This window comes from Genypterus blacodes, unplaced genomic scaffold (genome assembly GCF_046128005.1).
Source record: "Genypterus blacodes isolate CSIRO-AG114 ecotype Tasmania unplaced genomic scaffold, CSIRO-AGI_Gbla_v1 ptg000028l_1, whole genome shotgun sequence".
NCBI classification, from domain to species: Eukaryota; Metazoa; Chordata; class Actinopteri; order Ophidiiformes; family Ophidiidae; genus Genypterus; species Genypterus blacodes.
The window spans coordinates 1,909,602-1,927,694 of NW_027466841.1; the positions used below are offsets into that span (position 1 = coordinate 1,909,602).

At 45.7% G+C, this 18,093-nt stretch overlaps 1 protein-coding gene across 1 annotated transcript; it reads left to right on the forward strand.

Moving 5' to 3' along the window:
- The first annotated feature begins 819 nt into the window (after positions 1 to 819).
- On the forward strand, positions 820 to 10,887 carry eftud2 (elongation factor Tu GTP binding domain containing 2). The gene is made up of 28 exons (XM_076144270.1): positions 820 to 957; positions 1,895 to 2,010; positions 2,207 to 2,369; positions 2,469 to 2,547; positions 2,651 to 2,726; positions 2,927 to 2,992; positions 3,073 to 3,108; positions 3,207 to 3,297; positions 3,384 to 3,466; positions 3,561 to 3,727; positions 3,917 to 4,041; positions 4,248 to 4,311; positions 4,416 to 4,506; positions 4,599 to 4,734; positions 4,835 to 4,962; positions 5,265 to 5,458; positions 5,555 to 5,666; positions 5,756 to 5,896; positions 6,131 to 6,232; positions 6,333 to 6,415; positions 6,529 to 6,615; positions 7,525 to 7,651; positions 7,784 to 7,871; positions 8,015 to 8,133; positions 8,462 to 8,556; positions 8,660 to 8,813; positions 10,241 to 10,348; positions 10,469 to 10,887. The coding sequence occupies exons 2-28, from the start codon at positions 1,906 to 1,908 to the stop codon at positions 10,562 to 10,564; spliced, it is 2,916 nt and encodes a 971-aa protein (XP_076000385.1). The 5' UTR covers positions 820 to 957; positions 1,895 to 1,905; the 3' UTR covers positions 10,565 to 10,887.
- Positions 10,888 to 18,093: the final 7,206 nt, after the last annotated feature.

Below are 18,093 nucleotides of genomic sequence, written 5' to 3' on the forward strand. Positions count from 1 at the left end.
GATCACATATCATACAGAGTAGTTAGTAGGATATTGATACTTTCATACACGTTATGCTCTCTTACATAATATGAGATATGAAAAATGTCAACTAACTCAATGTGAAACTAAAAGGTTATAGCAAGATGGTACTCTGACATTTAGTGCTGTTTCATAATGTGTCTTCCTGTGCAACGTAACATCAACAACATCTTACATCTTCATGACATACAAGATACAGTATGTAACAGTCCAATCTATTAGGTGATTGCAGAAACCTAAGTGTCTGACGGATAAAAGATAGATGGATAGAAGCCATCAGAGTCATATTCATTATTACAGGACTACGTGACAGGGATTTAAATACCTGATAGGTAAATGAGTCATGATTGAGTAAACAATGATGATAAAATCTTTGAGGACCCATGATGTGTGGTTGAGCCCTTGAGCAAGGCACCAAACCTCTCACACTGCTCCACGGGCGCCGTATAATTGCTGCCCTGCACCCCCTCTGTAATGCATGTGTGATATGAGGGGGTGCAAGATAAATTTCAATTGCATGCGATTTGGTGTGAATTGCATGCAAAATGACTGATGATTGATGAAGTATCTTAAATCTTAAATCTTAAAGATCTTAAATCAGACAGATCAGAAACATTGTGGTGAGGTTCACTTTTTTGGGTTCCGGTGTATGTTTGTGTGTGATTAAGCTGATAATGTTTCTTCCACAACTTAGTAGTTGTAAAGCCACCGCACGTAAAACAGATGCTATCTCACGCCTGAACAATAGAGGCGCCAATAAGCCCAAGCGCTGAATGCATCACCGGTACATGAATAGAAGAAGAAACCCCGGAAAGCAGCTCGCGGTGCGCATGGCGCTATTCGGATAAACACTTTCTCATAAGTTGAATAAATATAAACTCTTATCGCATTTGAGCGTAAATCTTACTACACAACTAAAGCTTTATCCTTAAACAGGTGAGTGTGCTTGGCTTCCTGCTCGCAGTTGAAGCATTTAGCTTGTTACATTTCTTCCATAAGAACGCGACTCAAACGTTGTAACCGGGACTCATTCATTTCTCTGCATGTTAGCTTGATAGCATGCTAGTTTATTATACAACGTAACCACCAGGCTCAAGCAAGAAAGGCGGGAAATAGGAACCAAAATGGGTCAACATCTATTTAAATTGTAGCATCGGGATTTATGTTTTGGGGGAAAAAATTCTATAAGGTGAAAACAAGAAGGGGAATGTTGCATATCCTTAGTTGTGCTGTTAGCGTTAGCTTTACCCGCCGCTCTGTCTCCTGTGTTGGCTAAGCTAGTGTGATGTCCCTGTGAGGAGATGCTGGCATGTTTACACGCAGAATAATAAGCCACTATTTCAAAGATACATTTCATACTCAAGAATCATTATTATAACTGTGTGTAAATGTAACGTGTGTGTGTGTTGATCTAACGTCATCAAACCGTCTGAGCAGGGCAGAATACTCGATAATTAACGGACAAATTTAATAGTTTCAATAACTAAATGATCGTTTTAGTTTCTATCAGGTTAAACATATTTAGTCCGTTTTATCTCACTGTACTAAAAACCGTAGTCTGTTTAAATTCTTTGACAAAGTAATCGCCAATATAAAGAGGTAGTTATAAAGTTTAAAGTGTTAAAATAATCGATCAATGAATCAGAAATATTTTTTGAAAGCTTGTCTGCCCAAATTGTTGAATTGTTTTTATAACCAGGGACTGGTTCATATTTTGTTTAATTAATTATTAATGTCCAAATAGAGCAAGCATTTGATTTGTAAATGTATCATTTTGTCGTTTTAATAAGTCAAATTATAGATTGATCAACTAATTGCTTCACCACTAACATAGAAAATAAACATTCAAACATCCTCATTTTCCTCCTCTCAGCTCTCTGAAAGATGGAGGCTGACCTGTATGATGAGTTTGGAAACTACATCGGCCCAGAGCTCGACTCTGATGATGATGAAGATGACATGGAGGCAGCGGACAGAGACGCAGACGAGGTATCCTTCAAGCTCAATGCTAGCGGTTGCCAAAGAGAGAGAGAGAGCATGTGTGTATGTAGCTTGAAAGAGTGTGTGTACGGAGCTTGAGAGAGTGTGTGAACGGAGCTTGAGAGAGTGTGTGTATGCAGCTTGAGAGGGTGTGTGTCCGGAGCTTGTGCACATGCATTACTATAACAACTGTGTCCTTGTGAAGGGCGATGAGGATGATGAGGATGACGCAGCTGATGCCGATGATGATGTCCCTGGCATGGAGGTGGTCCTGCACGAGGACAAGAAGTACTATCCCACAGCAGAAGAGGTCTACGGGCCGGAGGTTGAAACCATTGTCCAAGAGGAAGACACACAGCCACTGACAGGTAAGAGAGGAAGGACAGGTTGTGTTTGTGTCTGTGAAGGAATCCAGTGACTGTTTAGGAACTAGACAACGACTCACATTTCTGTTTCCATCCTCCCAGAGCCCATCATCAAACCTGTGAAGAATAAGCAGTTCACTCTGATGGAGCAGGAGCTGCCTGCCACCGTCTATGATATGGAGTAAGACCTCGCCTGCTGTGTGTGGTTTCCTGGTTCCAGCTGGAGCTGCAGGTTCCACTGCTGTGTCTTTCAAACTCACACGTCCTTTCCTCCCTCTTGGCAGATTCCTTGCCGATCTAATGGACGGTACAGAGCTGATCCGTAACGTCACCCTGTGCGGTCACCTTCATCACGGAAAGGTAAGAGGCTGCCCGGAGCGCCTGCATGCATGCATGCATGCCTGCCCTGCACCCGGATCAGGATCAGTTTGATTCCGGGGCCCAGCTCTGCACAGTTTGCCAGACAGCACATGTGTTACTAAGATGAGGATAGGAAAGTTTTAGAACATGGCCACAGTCTGGACTCACTGGGATCTAAGCAATGTGTTTATTCCATTCAGACCTGCTTTGTGGACTGCCTGATTGAGCAAACGCACCCGGAAATCAGGAAGAGGGATGACGTGGATGTGAGTGAGGCCTCTTTGCACCTCTATACGCTTAAATCCTGCATGAGCCATCAGAGACTTAATGTTTCTCTTTCTTTCAGCTGCGATACACAGATATCCTCTTTACAGAACAAGAGGTGAGTGTTCCAGCTGTCAGCTCTGTGGTCAAATGGTAACGAGGATCAGAATCTTTACAAAGGGCTGCAAATGCTGATCTCTAACACTTTTTTGATAGAGAGGAGTCGGTATCAAGAGCACTCCTGTCACGATGGTCCTTCCTGATTCCAGAGGGAAATCCTACCTCTTCAACATCATGGATACACCAGGTATTGTGTTTGCTCACTCAATGCGTCTTCTGGGTCTTTGTGTAGAAAAGCAGTGGGTGATTAAAGACCTGATTTCCTCTTTGAAGGTCACGTAAACTTCTCAGACGAGGTCACATCTAGTATCCGGATCTCCGACGGCATCGTCCTCTTCATCGACGCCGCAGAAGGAGTGAGTGACTCCATATTCCCTCACATCACTCGTGTCGAGTTCCTCCACAGTCCTCATTATGCTAACACGGACTTCTCTCTTTGTCTGCTTGAAGGTGATGCTGAACACGGAGCGTCTCATCAAACATGCCGTGCAGGAGCGCATGGCCATCACCATCTGCATCAACAAAGTGGACCGGCTCATCGTGGAGCTCAAGCTGCCCCCCACAGATGCTTATTATAAACTTCGCCATATAGTGGATGAGGTCAACAGTTTGCTCAGGTAGGTCACGCTGTAAAGAGAAGCTGCCCTCGAGGAAAACATGGACATTAGGAAGAATCTATTGTTTCTGTGGTGTTGACATTGAATGGCGCAGAAGGTTCACAAACATACAGAGTTCTTGTTGTCTATGTGACAAAGTCAGAGATGTGTCGTAAACCGGTTTGTGATCTTTCTCCTCTTCCATCTCAGCACGTACTCCACGGATGAGAACCTGGTGGTGTCGCCTCTGCTTGGCAATGTGTGCTTCGCCAGCTCCCAGTACAGTATCTGTTTCACCCTGGGGTCCTTTGCCAAGATCTACTCAGACACTCACGGTGAGAGAATGCTTCAGCACACACACACACACACACACACACACACACACACACACACACACACACACACACACACACACACACACACACACACACACACACACACACACACACACACACACAAAAACAAGGACTGGCACGTGGTCTTTTATCCTGTGTTGATTGCATGATGTGAGGTGTGAAATCGCTCCTCTCTGTGTTCGAAGGTGACATCAACTATAACGAGTTTGCCAAGAGGCTTTGGGGAGACATCTATTTCAACCCCAAAACGTGAGTACTTATTCTGTATTTCTGCAGAATGCTTGACCATCCTCTGCATCCACCAGTCCTAAGTCGCCGCTGTTGTATCTATTTTCTTCTCTCCTGTCACTCAGGCGCAAGTTCACAAAGAAGGCTCCCAGCAGCAACTCACAGCGTAGCTTTGTGGAATTTGTCCTGGAGCCTCTCTACAAGATCCTCTCACAGGTGGGACCTTGTGTTCTCATGCACCTGGGCTGTATAACAAACAGAGACGTGGCTGAATGACTCATCTCAACCCAAATCCTCCTCTCGGCTAGGTTGTCGGTGATGTAGACACGTCCCTCCCTCGCGTTCTGGACGAGTTGGGGATCCACCTGTCAAAAGAGGAACTGAAGCTGAACATTCGACCGCTGCTGAGGCTCGTCTGTAACCGCTTCTTTGGAGAATTCACCGGTATGTCTCCTCTTGCTGTCAGCACTGTTGCATGTCTGACAGCTACATTTCCATAAGACCGTTTTTCCCTGATTTGTAATGAATAAACTCTTCTCAATAGGCTTTGTGGACATGTGCGTGCACCACATCCCCTCGCCACAAGAGGGCGCTAAGAACAAGATTGAGCACAGTTACGCCGGAGGCCTGGACTCTGACCTGGGGGAGGCGATGGCAGAGTGTGACCCTGACGTGAGTATTACACAGGCGGAACACTGCGGTCTGTCTCTAGTGTCCTTCCTGCTGATTGAACAAATTAAGCCAGCAGGATGTTTGAATTGGCCTGAAATGAATCAACTATTAAATAAGCCAATACAAAACAATGAAATGCATTGACCACAGTTTTCCAAGTTCAATTAGGAAGTCCTAATGCCTCTCGCCTCAAACACAATCCCGTCCTATAGGAAGAAAAGTTAGATTCCAGTGGTTAGACTTTCCGTTCCTGTTTCCTTTCTCTCTCTCATCCCTCCTGCCTGCGTGTATCTCTCCCTCAGGGTCCGTTGATGTGCCACACCACTAAGATGTACAGCACCGAGGACGGGGTTCAGTTCCACGCTTTTGGCCGGGTGCTGAGCGGGACCATTCAGGCGGGCCAGCCCGTCAAGGTTTTGGGAGAGAACTACACCCTGGAAGATGAGGAGGACTCGCAGATCTGCACCATCGGGCGGCTCTGGATTTCAGTCGCCAGGTACGTTCAGTTTTGATTCCCCGACTTTGTTTGTAGTGACGAAGTTCAACCCTAGTTTCTATCAGGTCCTGTTATTCGCTCCTCTGTGCTTTGTAGGTACCAAATTGAGGTGAACCGAGTACCTGCTGGTAACTGGGTGCTCATCGAGGGCTGTGATCAGCCAATCGTGAAGACGGCCACGATCACAGAGCCCAGGGGGAACGAAGAGGTGAGGCAATAAAGCCAAACAAGCGCACCTTATGAGTTCTTAAATCCCCTGTGGGCCAGAACAATTTCAATTTTAACTTTGTGCTGCAGGCTCAGATCTTCAGGCCGCTCAAGTTCAACACGGCGTCGGTCATCAAGATCGCAGTGGAGCCCGTCAACCCCTCAGAGCTGCCCAAGATGCTGGACGGGCTGAGGAAGGTCAACAAGAGCTACCCCTCTCTCACCACAAAGGTACGGCTGGCCCGGGGCTCCTAGGGGGCGGAGCCAAGGAGCGGTAATGACTGGAAGGCACCATATAGGTTCAAAACCAAATATAGGTCATATTGTTGCACTTAATGTTGTGGAAGAAAAATAAACCCTGGTAAATATTGGCCCAGAGGGAAATAAACACAGGAAAAACTTGATATGAGCAAACATTTGGTTGGTGGATGTAATGGTGATTGCTGTTATCTGTGTGTCTCTCAGGTGGAGGAGTCTGGAGAGCACGTCATCTTAGGCACAGGAGAGCTCTACCTGGACTGTGTCATGCACGACCTGCGCAAGATGTACTCTGAGATCGACATTAAAGTAATCTCTCACTTTATGCTTCATGACACATTGCTGAAGAATGTTTACAGCAGTAAAAGCCTCTGTTTTCTCTCTGTAATGATCTTTATTCTCACCACAGGTTGCTGACCCAGTCGTTACTTTCTGTGAAACGGTCGTGGAGACTTCATCTCTCAAGTGCTTTGCTGAAACGCCAAACAAGAAGTGCGTATTAAACAGGATCAGTGTAGCTGGTTATCTTCAGCCTCTCCCTCCCTCTTGCTCAGTCTTCCTTGTGCCAGAATCAGTGATTGACGGCTGTGTGATATAATTAACAGGAACAAGATCACCATGATTGCTGAACCCTTGGAGAAGGGACTGGCCGAGGACATAGAGAACGAAGTGGTGCAGATCACATGGAACAGGTATGATCAAGCAACGTGAACCCCCCCCCCCCCCCCCTTACACCCCACCATCACCACCACCACACCACGCCCACACAGCAGAACCATTAATTCATCTCTTAATTAAATGAAATGGTTGATAAAGTACATGATACATGATGTCACTATTTCCCAGCTCAGTCTCATACGGCTCCATCCAGATCTGTTATCCTTCTGTTAGCGATAAGCAGCCGTGTAATGTTGATTGGTTTTAATGATATGGTGCCTTTGATGAAGGTGAAGGGGGGTTGTGATGCTCGTACTTGCCCTTAAGGCCACAAGCTGCATTTCTAGGTGATACTCATCGGAATTCATGGCTGCTATTGAGCAGAGCAAAGGTGCTGATGCTCTGACGTCTCACTTCTGATTTATGGATTTGACTACCATGTGCAGCAAATTTGATAACCACCCTGTCAATCACGTCTCATGTTAGACTTTTGGACTTTCACTTATTTTCCTGTTGAACCATGGGACAATAAGGACTTACACTCATTCAGACTGTTAGAACTGAGAGGAAAGGCAATATTGCACCAGACATATAGAATATTTCTGTGCGTTCGGAAATGACTTCCTGTTAACATTCTGCATTACATCAATGCTTTTTGTAACATCCTCGGTATCGACCAGCGTGAGTCACAGTAATTGAATCGTGCACTAATTTCCTGATCCTGGTGACATGAGGAACATGCATCTGACGGCTCGGCTGGCAGCTTCCTCTCCCCGCTCGCCTCATCTGCGGGACTTAACACACCGTTAATCTAAACCTTCGCTCTGCTCCTCCTCTTCCATTAACCCCACCTGCCCCCCCTCTCCCCTATCAGCCAATCTCCTTAATGTCCCAGCTGTGCACACCTCGCCTCAACCCCTCGCTGTGCTCTTCCCTCACTGCAGGAAGAAGCTGGGAGAGTTCTTCCAGACCAAATACGACTGGGATCTGCTGGCTGCTCGCTCCATCTGGGCCTTTGGGCCGGACACCACGGGGCCAAACATCCTGGTGGACGACACCCTGCCCTCCGAGGTGAGCTCCAAATCCGCCGGATGGAATGCAGAGCCCTCTTTGAAACTTCATAACATGGATGACAAACCTTGAGGGAAGTGAGTGGAGTAGTCCTTACTAAGTGTGTCCCTGTGTCTACTCGTCCCCCTGTAGGTGGACAAAGCTCTGCTGGGCTCGGTCAAGGACAGCATCGTCCAGGGCTTCCAGTGGGGCACCAGGGAAGGACCTCTGTGTGATGAGCGTGAGTGCTCTCTGTCGACCCCAAACACGCTCCGCTTGACTATTGAAGCTTCTCAGACAGCTTTGACATACAGAAGTGAAATTGTTACATAAACGTCACATCATTTCTGGTAGAAACGTCCATGTTTTTTTTCTGTCCTTTAGCCATCAGGAATGTGAAGTTTAAGATCCTGGATGCAGTGATCGCTCAGGAGCCGCTGCACCGAGGGGGGGGCCAGGTCATCCCCACAGCCAGGAGAGTGGTGTACTCTGCCTTCCTCATGGTGAGATCACTCCCACAGCTCCGATCCCTCTCCTCATCTGCCAATAGCTCCTCCAGACTTCCCCCCCGTCCGTGCCCACTTCCCTTAATGTTCCATTACCTTGATTATGGTTTTGTGGAATTTGCTGACGTGCAATATTTTTAATTGCGCCGCTGCGACGTCGGTCGCCTTTCACGTTTTGGCTTCTGTCCTCGTCTCCTTTGGCTCTTTCATAACCCACACAGGCCGAGATGGTGAATTTATGGTTGTTCCTCTGCGTATGTGACGGCTACGCTGTGTCCACGTGTTTGTCCTCAGTGTATTTATCATGTGGTCCCTTGTGTCCCAGGCTACGCCCAGGCTGATGGAGCCCTATTACTTTGTGGAGGTTCAGGCTCCAGCCGACTGCGTGTCTGCGGTCTACACAGTGTTGGCTCGAAGAAGGTCGGTGTGCCATCATCATCGTGCAGGTTTTTAGTTTTCTATAAGGCTCAACATGAAGCAGAGATCAACCTAAGATGTATTTGTCTGTTGTGTTTCCTAACAGGGGTCACGTTACTCAGGACGCCCCCATTCCAGGGTCTCCCCTCTACACCATCAAAGCCTTCATCCCAGCCATCGACTCCTTCGGCTTTGAGACGGACCTTCGCACACACACACAGGGCCAGGCCTTTGCTCTGTCTGTGTTCCACCACTGGCAGGTAAAACTGGAGCAAACTCAACAATGTGTCCATCTCCATTTTCACACTTCTGAGGTGGTAGAGGAGTCATTTAACTGTAAAGGGCACTAAAAGCGGCTAGGTGGTCTGTGAAAAGTTATTTGGTCCCGACGTCTCTGAGTCACTGAGACCTTGACCATAATCATTGGTGAAAATGTCTCCTGACAGCAATCTGACTCTCGCACACATCTGTCCGCACACACAAACATGTGGCAGCTTGCGTTGCATAATGACCAACCTTGTAAACATCTGGCAGCTTGTTTTTGATGTGGCGTGAGCGTTGAGTCATTATGTTTAAGTACAGTGTGGCGTCTCTGTCTCTATGTCTGACTCTTGTTTGTGTCAGCACTTTTCATAAGCCGCGCCAGGGAAATTAATTAACTGTGTGACGAGATTACGTCTCTACGGAAAAGTCATTTGTGTAGAATAATGATTTTCTTGGTGTGATGAGGTTTGAGATACTGAATACGAATGACTGAGCCAACCGTTTCTGTATTACCACAACATCTGATGTATTCATTAAATTAGAGTAATAACCAATTGAAAAGCGATGAGGCCTTTACAAAAGAAAAGAAAAGAAATTGGAGTGATTTAAAATTAACCTTTTATTCTTGATCATCAAAATGTGGTTCTTCTGTGGAGTTCTTGTTGTTCTTATATGACTGCTGGAGGACAAATGCAGGAAGTCCTGACGTGTCTTCTTGTGTTGATTAAACTCTGCGTCTCCCGTTACACTCCCTGTATTTCCCTGAAAACACATCGTTCGGTTATGGTCTTCATCCATCTGTTGATTAAGCCTCAGCCACTCTATTGATTATTCTTTCGGCTTCCTTCCGTTGTAACCTTTCCCTGAGGTGGAGATCTCATCATTTTCTCCAGTGTTTCTCCCTGGCTGATCTCAGGCCAGCATCCATCTTTTAAAGGTCGCAGTATCCAAGCAGTTGACTTATTTAAGGGTCACTGTTACAGATTCAACATTCCTAAGGAGTCTTCTCCTCCAGGCTGCGTACAGAGGAAATGTGTCGCATATCCGGACAATGTGGAGTTTCCACAGTGAAGGTCACGTTATGCGTTAGTCGTTAAGATAATGGATTTACAGAATCATTTTAAAAGCCGGCGAAACCTATAGTTGTATATAAGTCGATGTGCTCTCGTGGCGCCGCGGTCACAAACTCCAGCAGTGACACGACTCGCACTCTGCCTTTTCCATCACGTTGATGGACACACTCCTGACTCAGTAACAATGGGGCAGACTTGCAGATGAATCAGATATTTAGTAAAAGGTTAAAGCTGCCGTCAGAAGTGTCCACTCAGCTTGTTAAACCTTTTAGATGTGATAGGTCGTGTCATTTGTATGGTTGCCTACTTCCTCATGCTCCCCTTACAAACCTCTTGTGTTTCCCCCTCAGATTGTACCCGGTGACCCCTTGGACAAGAGCATCGTGATCAGGCCTCTAGAGCCTCAGCCTGCCCCCCACCTGGCCAGAGAGTTCATGATCAAGACCCGTAGGCGCAAGGTGAGCTTTAAGTCTGCTAGATGGTCTTTAGTTTGTCCCCGCTGCAGGGAGGTGCACCAAAAGTCATCATTTTAATCAACATTACTTAAGATATGGTTGACGTCCTTTGTCGCTCCACAGGGTCTGAGCGAGGACGTGAGCATCAGCAAGTTCTTCGACGATCCTATGTTGTTGGAGCTCGCCAAGCAAGACGTGGTGCTCAACTACCCCATGTGAGGGGCTACGCTCATTCATTCATTCAGGTTACACGGCGATTCCTCCTGCATCTTCACGGAGCTCAGCACTCTTTTTTATCTCCTCTCCCATTTTGTAATGGAACGTACACAACCCATGAAAAAAATCCTGGATCGATCATGGATTTAATGGAAAATACGGAAATGAACGGCAGTAAAGTGTGTTGGGTCTCATCTTTATTCTTTTATTTTTTTGTATGTAAAAATTATCCTTGTTTTTGTAGTAAAGGACGGCTGAATCTTTTATAAGAATAAATTGGATGTCATCTAGTGTATGAATAAAACATGTTGTGTAATTAAACAGAAGATTGGTGTGTATTCTTTAACGGCAGGAAGGAGCGAATGTGTTTATCATGTCAAGTGTTGTGACCTTTGATGTGGGCAGTTCTGTCTCGGAGGTCATTCTGTGTGTGCAGGTGGAGAATGGTGCCCCAGGTGAAGATTTTCCGGTGGCTGGAGTGATTGGAGTGTGCGTCTGGGATGCAGTGTGAGCTGTGAGTGATGGACGGGTTCAGGATGATGGAGAGGCAGGGACAGAGTAGGCAAAGGTGAGGCGGAAGAACAAGGAATGAGACAGAATTCCAAGATATGACTAGTTACTTTTTTTTTTTTATTACTAGGATTATTGCCTTTTTAGGTTAGAAGTCAATATACTACCAGGTGTAAGCAGCCAACATGGACAGTAAATTCACCCTGAGCAGTAAATTTAGGAAACCTTGATATTGACCTCGCTTCAAATTGCAGAAGTGACATTAAAAGATAAATTATAGACCAGTATTTGACTGCACATGATGATGCAGTTAACGGTCTGATGTGCGAGTCAGTCACACAGACGGAAGACTCCGGCGTCTGAAAAGCTTAGACCTTCATCAGTCAGCGCTGACAGTTGCGCTAACAGTTCTGGAGGTGCTGAGAAAGTGGGGAAGGTAACAAGGGGGGCAGGAGATGACTGAATAGCCTGAGCAGCTTTGACATTTGGACTGAATGTCAGTCTTGTCCAACGTGATGGGGGGTTTTTGTTTTCACCAGAGGTGTAATTCTGCCTTTTCAGAGCCATGTGGGAAGAAGAAATAAATAGGTTGAGGATGTGGTGTAAACATGAACGCAGATGCTTCCATGCTCGTGTATCTCCTCACCTCTCATCTGAAAACATCTGTTCTGTCTGAGAACCCAATGGTGTACTCAGACAACACAGTCCCATCACTCCTTCCCTCACCCTGGCGTGAGCTAGATCGTGCTTGGCCCCTGAGCACTGAGACGGATGGCAGCAGCTCTTGCCGGTCTGAACACAACGGCCCGAAGCGCTTGGTGCAATCTGTGGTCCCTGTGCTAAATATAGACAAGAGTGAGATTCTGCCTCGTTAGGGGCACCGATCCTGCATGTCGGGCCACTCCTGCAGCCTTTCCAGCTCCATCTGCTCTCGCCTAAAATCAGACCTCTGTGCTCACCTTTCCTTCATCTCGCCCTGTTTCTTTGTATCCACACACTCTGACCCTGTAGTTACTCTGTCAGATGTGTCTTTTCCTGCTGACATCCCAAGCTTGACCCTTCATCTAGGACGTCTACTCCAAAGTGCGCGGACACTAGACATGGAAGTGTTTATGTTACAATAGAGATTTTTTTATTATCACTGGTGGCAGATGTACTGAAATTATTCACAAAAATAAGAGGTTTAATGGTAATATCACATTTAAAATAAATGTGCGTAAATAAGCGTTACTAGAACTACTGCATGAAGCTGCATAAGGTTAAGTCAGCCTAGGAACAATGTTGTGATTTCAGAAGTGTCCGCAGGTTGTAAATGACTTATGATAAGACGTCCTTACTTTATCCCTTTACCGAGTGTATGTGTATGTGTTTTGACATGTCTCTGTCTCCCTCCTTAACAGTCAAATGTGGCCTTTCCTCCAGAAACACGGCAGGGCCCATCTCTGCCCAGCAGGTCAATGACAGTTTGAAGTCTGGCAATGTCAGAGCAAAGAGCAGACGAGTAGAGAGAGAAAAACGATCACATGACTGTGTGACTCCTGCAGCCTCTGGCACCCGAAGGACCCAGCGTACTGAAAAAGCCTCTAATGATGACAGAGATCAGAGGTCCATCCCTGACTGAGGCGCCACATCGCACATGCACGGGCGCCTGAATAGGCTGCAGACTTCGGAGAAGGCCACAAGGAATTTGTGAGTAACTTCTAGAACAATTAAACCACAAAACATGAAGTAACTCAGCTATTCAAATTGGCCAAATTGAGCCATATGTGTTGCCACGCTTGGGGGCCTTCTACAAAATCAGATTGAGACCAGACGCGGGCCCTCGTGCAGTGGCCCAAGGAGCTGGTAACAAATAATAAAGCACCTTGGAATGATTCTTACTATTTCCACTGGTTTGTGGAACAGGAGGCTGGTTTGATTGTACGGAACAGTAGACATCATCCATTGATGGATTGAGTTTAGCTTAGTCATTTCCTTGGAATATGGTTCCAGGCCCTTTGGTGAAATCTGTTATTCCTTGTAATGGGTCATCGAACTGTGTCACTTCACTTTCCAACAGAATGAGCTCATCAAATTTGTATTACATCCAAATTTTCCATGTGGAGTCCATATTACTAATTGAAAATATGGGGGTCCGACCCAGATAAGTAGGCCTACAGTACTGAGAACAAATGTTATGGCAATAAAAGAATGAATGAATTCATGTAAAACTACTGAGGTTTCAAAATAGCCACTGTTAGATGAGTATAGCAATATTCTAACATTTTAACTGTCCAGCATTTACAACTCTATTTATAGCTGGGTGGTTTAAATCAATGATTGTCGCTTGTGATCTGTAGTGCAGTAAAAATAAAATATTTCTCTTTGCATGAGTTGAGTTTCACAAAAGTATACCTTATTGATGTACCTTTGTGTTTGAGTGAATGTACGTGTGTTCATTTAGATACAGTTCAAACATTTGTTTTAAAGAGGAAGGAGTCAATCTGATGATGATGATGATGATGATGATGATATAAATATGAATAAATATTGTCTTTTTTCCCTGAGCTCAGCAAACCCCCAACTCCTACTCCTAACATCCGTGGTTACCATGGCCACAGTGATCCTATATTATTGATATTAAAATGATAACACCTGATGTAAAAGCAAGTGAACCATTATAGAGTAACAATTAGACACCAGAGAGTATATTTTTTTATGTAAAGATCCAATACCTTGATGTGGTCAACAGCTAAACCCGGAACCCCCCCGCCCCCCTTTTTCTCTGTTTAGTTTGAATGATGAATCTAAGATGTGACCCGTCGGGTGCGCGCACTGTCAATGACGCGCCTCGCCGCTCCCCGATGGTCTCCAAGCTTCCAGCGAGGGAGTCCAGCTGTCACTCACCCGGAGCCGGGGACCGTGTGTGGGCACATGGGGGACAAATACGAGCGGAAGCAACGCGCCGCTGGATGAGGGGGCGAAGGACCGGCAACAACACGGCGGAACTCAACTCCGGGAAGGAGCGACTAAACCGAGGACAAGTGACATATTTAGCGCTGAATCCCGGAGGCAGCGGCAGAGATATGAGAGAGACAGACCCGAATATTGACTCTTCATCACCCGTCCTCAGCGTTCCTGGCAGCGGAGCAACGTCTCTCCTGCCAAAATGACCCGACCATTGTCTAGCATCATCGCTGTAACGGAATGGGCCCGCAGGAATTTTGGCACCGGTTTTACGCGGCAGACAACATAGTTAAAGCTGACGTCCTCGGCTGAGAGCAGAGCGTCCGGCTCACACTGACCCGAGATCCAAATGTGGCGCTGATGCTGTGAGATAGAATCACAACACATCCATCTAAGACTTCAACAAAACCAACAACCAAGAACAACATCAACAAACGGCTGCTGGGTTCCTCCGAGACGCGGAGCAAAGAATCAACGGCGGCGGGTTTCAAGTTTGGACCTCACCAAGTCCAAGACGACCTGTTCGCCCCCACACGGAACATCTTACACCTTAAAGCATCTTCACAGACTCGCATAGCGGTAAGACTCGATTGTTTCCTCACGCAAATGCCATTTTCCATCTTTGGTTCTGTTTTCTAAGCGAGCAGACGCCCTGTTGAGGTGAACATCGGGGCTCTCGTACGCACCGGTTGGCACCGCACCGTAACGCGCGCACACGAGTCGCATCTCCGCGCTTTATTTCTTTTATTTATCCCGTATTTTCTCTTTCATCGCAACATATTTGCTTATGACAGAGCTGCGTGTCAGCGACGAGAGAACAACTTTGCGTGTAAGAAACGTTTTTTTGCCAGCGTTTAGAAAGATCGAGCTGCACCCGGCGCATCTAATGGGCATCAGCCGCTAATTGTCCTTTTGTGTGGACATGGGGTTTATATTCTATCTCTAAATACAACTGTAGCCTGTTGAAACCGCTAACACCTGCGTGTATAGACAGAAATACAGTATCTCAGGAGAATCTTTTGTTCTCTAATAATCCCAGTAGCAGCAGCAGCAGCAGCGGGGTGGAGGGCGGTGCAGGGGCTTTACTACAGGTCTGCTTTAGTCCTGCAGACTCCTGAAAGCACATGGTGCTCGCTTTACTATAAAAACCCCACGGATGATGAATATTTAAGCATCACCTTGAATCATAGCTTATTTTGTATTTGTATGTGTCATTTATGCTAACATAGGGAGCACTAATATAAGATGTGTATGATAGGAAGGTTGACTATAGAACTACATCCTAAATAATCAGGTTTATTCTGGATATTTTCTGAACAATTTGCCCCAAAAAATCCCAATGTGTGTTTGTAAGCATTACGCTGCGTTACACAGACAGCATGAAGATATTTGCCAGTGTACCTGCATGTGTGTATGAAGGTATTTACCCATTATGCAGGTGCCTTTGGTGCTCCGGCTCTGACAGCTTTACTAACCTTTCTTTCATATTGACAGTAAAATGTGCTGCCAGTTACAGCCGCAGTCCCCTCTGCACACACACACACACACACACACCCACACACCCACACACCCATTATTACCTGATTCAGTGATTATCTCATCATATTTGTAGTCACTTCTATGGAAATAGCCCCCCAGCTTATTATGGAAACAGCCGGCGCCCAGCAGCAGCATTATCCACCATGATGAGAAACCGTTTCATTGTGCTGTTTGCCTTTGAAATATGCCACATTGGCTTCTGTCTGCAGCATTTATCAATGCCACGTGAGCGATAAGTCATATATGAGCCACCATAATGAGTTTCTCCTCCAGAAAGTCCTCGCCAAAGTCTCTGTGATGGACGAGATGTCGCCAAATGAATGAGCTCAGCACCCGTGAATGATGGTTGCTTCCTCCATAACGTATGGATGTTAGGTATTTATTCAGAATATATTCTTTGGTAAGCTGCCAGTAGAGCCGTGTTTACCTTCATGTAGCCTCCATTCACTCACCTATATGCTTCTGTTCAGTGGGCGTGGTTTTGACATTTCACGGCACAGCACACTGTAGATTTAATGAATATTTTCAGCGTTTGAAACTATTCCTGGAACGCAGTCCATCTCTGTCTCCTGATACCCCTCCCACCGTGTTACCCCGCTGCCCCCTCCATCCTCCAAGGAGCAATATTTCACTCCCTGTGGCTCTGAGGAGAACTTACCCCGAAGTGGCAGGAGCGGGAGTCGACCTCTGTGCACTGAGAGATGAGGGGCAGATTCTGTGTGGCAGCAGGGAAATGCCCTGTTTGCTTCCGTTAATATGATGATGAAATGGCTCCTGCCCTCTGTTCCATTGGAAACACGACAGTCTGCTGCGAGAGAAAAGCTTCCACCACTAAAAAATCATGACTTGGCAAGCAGAAGTGATAGATTGCGTATGGATCCTATAAAATTGCATGTGGATCCTTATGACATAGAAAACAGGGTCCAAGTAGTTTGGGAAATATTACATCTCATCGTATTTTCCTGTAATACATCACACAGAAATACCAAGTTGTGTATCTGTTTTTATTTCCAGTTCCCCAGAAGAGTCAAAATAGGAGTTAGTCCAAGAGTATGTGCCCAAAAACGGCTCATTAATACCATAAAGTGTTGAGTAGTAACAACGACACCCCAGGCCAGTGTGTGACGCCCAAGTTGCATAATTAAAGCTTAAAATTTGTTGGCTACCAAACAGAAGCGAGAGTCCCCCCTTACGGACACATTCGCCACACAAAATCCTCCAAAATCCAAATACATTCACACCATAGAAGCACACTGTTCTTTTGGTGCAATCTTCCTTTATTCCCCCCTCACAAATGAGAAACTCTTTGGATGGTGGAAGCAACAGGGAGCTTTAGACGGCGCTCATGCTTAGGCTGTAATCCCATAATATTGAATTTTTAATGACCTATGAGATCGTGAAGAATGGCAAATCAATATCACCCGGCAACTGAGGAATACATTTTGGAATTTATTCAGTCAGTTGAGTTCTTTCAATATACAGTTAAAAGCTAAATGAATACAAGTGAGGACAGTGAATAATGGCTAATAATGAATTCTGAATTGCGCAACATTTTCAGAACACATTTCAAAGATCATCACGCAGTTCAAGATAAATTTAATCAAAGGACACTGGCTCATTATTATTTAATTAGCTCACATTGTAATCTTATACATATGAACACACTAGGAGTACTTGATGAATTAGAATCTTCATATGCTTTTAGAATAGTGAGCTGCATCATGCGTATCACGTTCCCTACCTTATTTTGATGTTGATGATAATTGCTGGCAACTTAATCAGCCATTTACAGTTACAAATGTAGACCCAAATGTCTCTGGAGGATTAGTGTAAGTCAATTACATGCTTTATAGGCACTTATTTGGAGTAGTTCACTTCCTGTTTTTCCCCCTTAGTTTCCCACTTTTTAGCGTGTGATGTTGGAAGCAGGAAGAAGTCAATTTAAGCTTTTATCCGCCGAAATCCAAAATCTCACCCTCTCATCGACGAGGAGCAGGTGTGTCGCCGCTTAACCGCCAACACACCAGCGTCGTCTGAAGTGGTAAATTTGTATTTTGGTAAATGCAACAGCGTGGTTGTGTTGAAGGAACTTGAGGAGTTTCCTTTGCACTTTGCTGTGACGGCTTCATGATTTATAACATATCAAGGTGTTCTGTCTGTATCTTGTTTAGCAGATGTGAGCTCGCTGTTGCTTTAATCCTCCGTGCGGCGTCGCTTCGCCTGCCAACCAGTCTGGATTCTTTTGCCGCGTCGCCGTCTGTTCTGCTCTGTGTTTGCTGGTTGCCACTTAGTATAAACTACATCAAACCAGAGCAGAGGTCAGGTGCTTTAAGTGTTTTTACTCTCGGTGTAATTTCCGGGTGGTTATAACAGTTAGAAGTCATTAAATGTTCATAGCGGAGGTTGTGTGTTGCATCTGTAATACGCTTCCTCCTTCAGTCCACTCCTGCCTTATTTAGCATCAACACAAGCTCGACTGCACACTTTGGCTGTAACTCATGGCTTTGGTTGGATCTATTCCTGGAATGATGGACTGG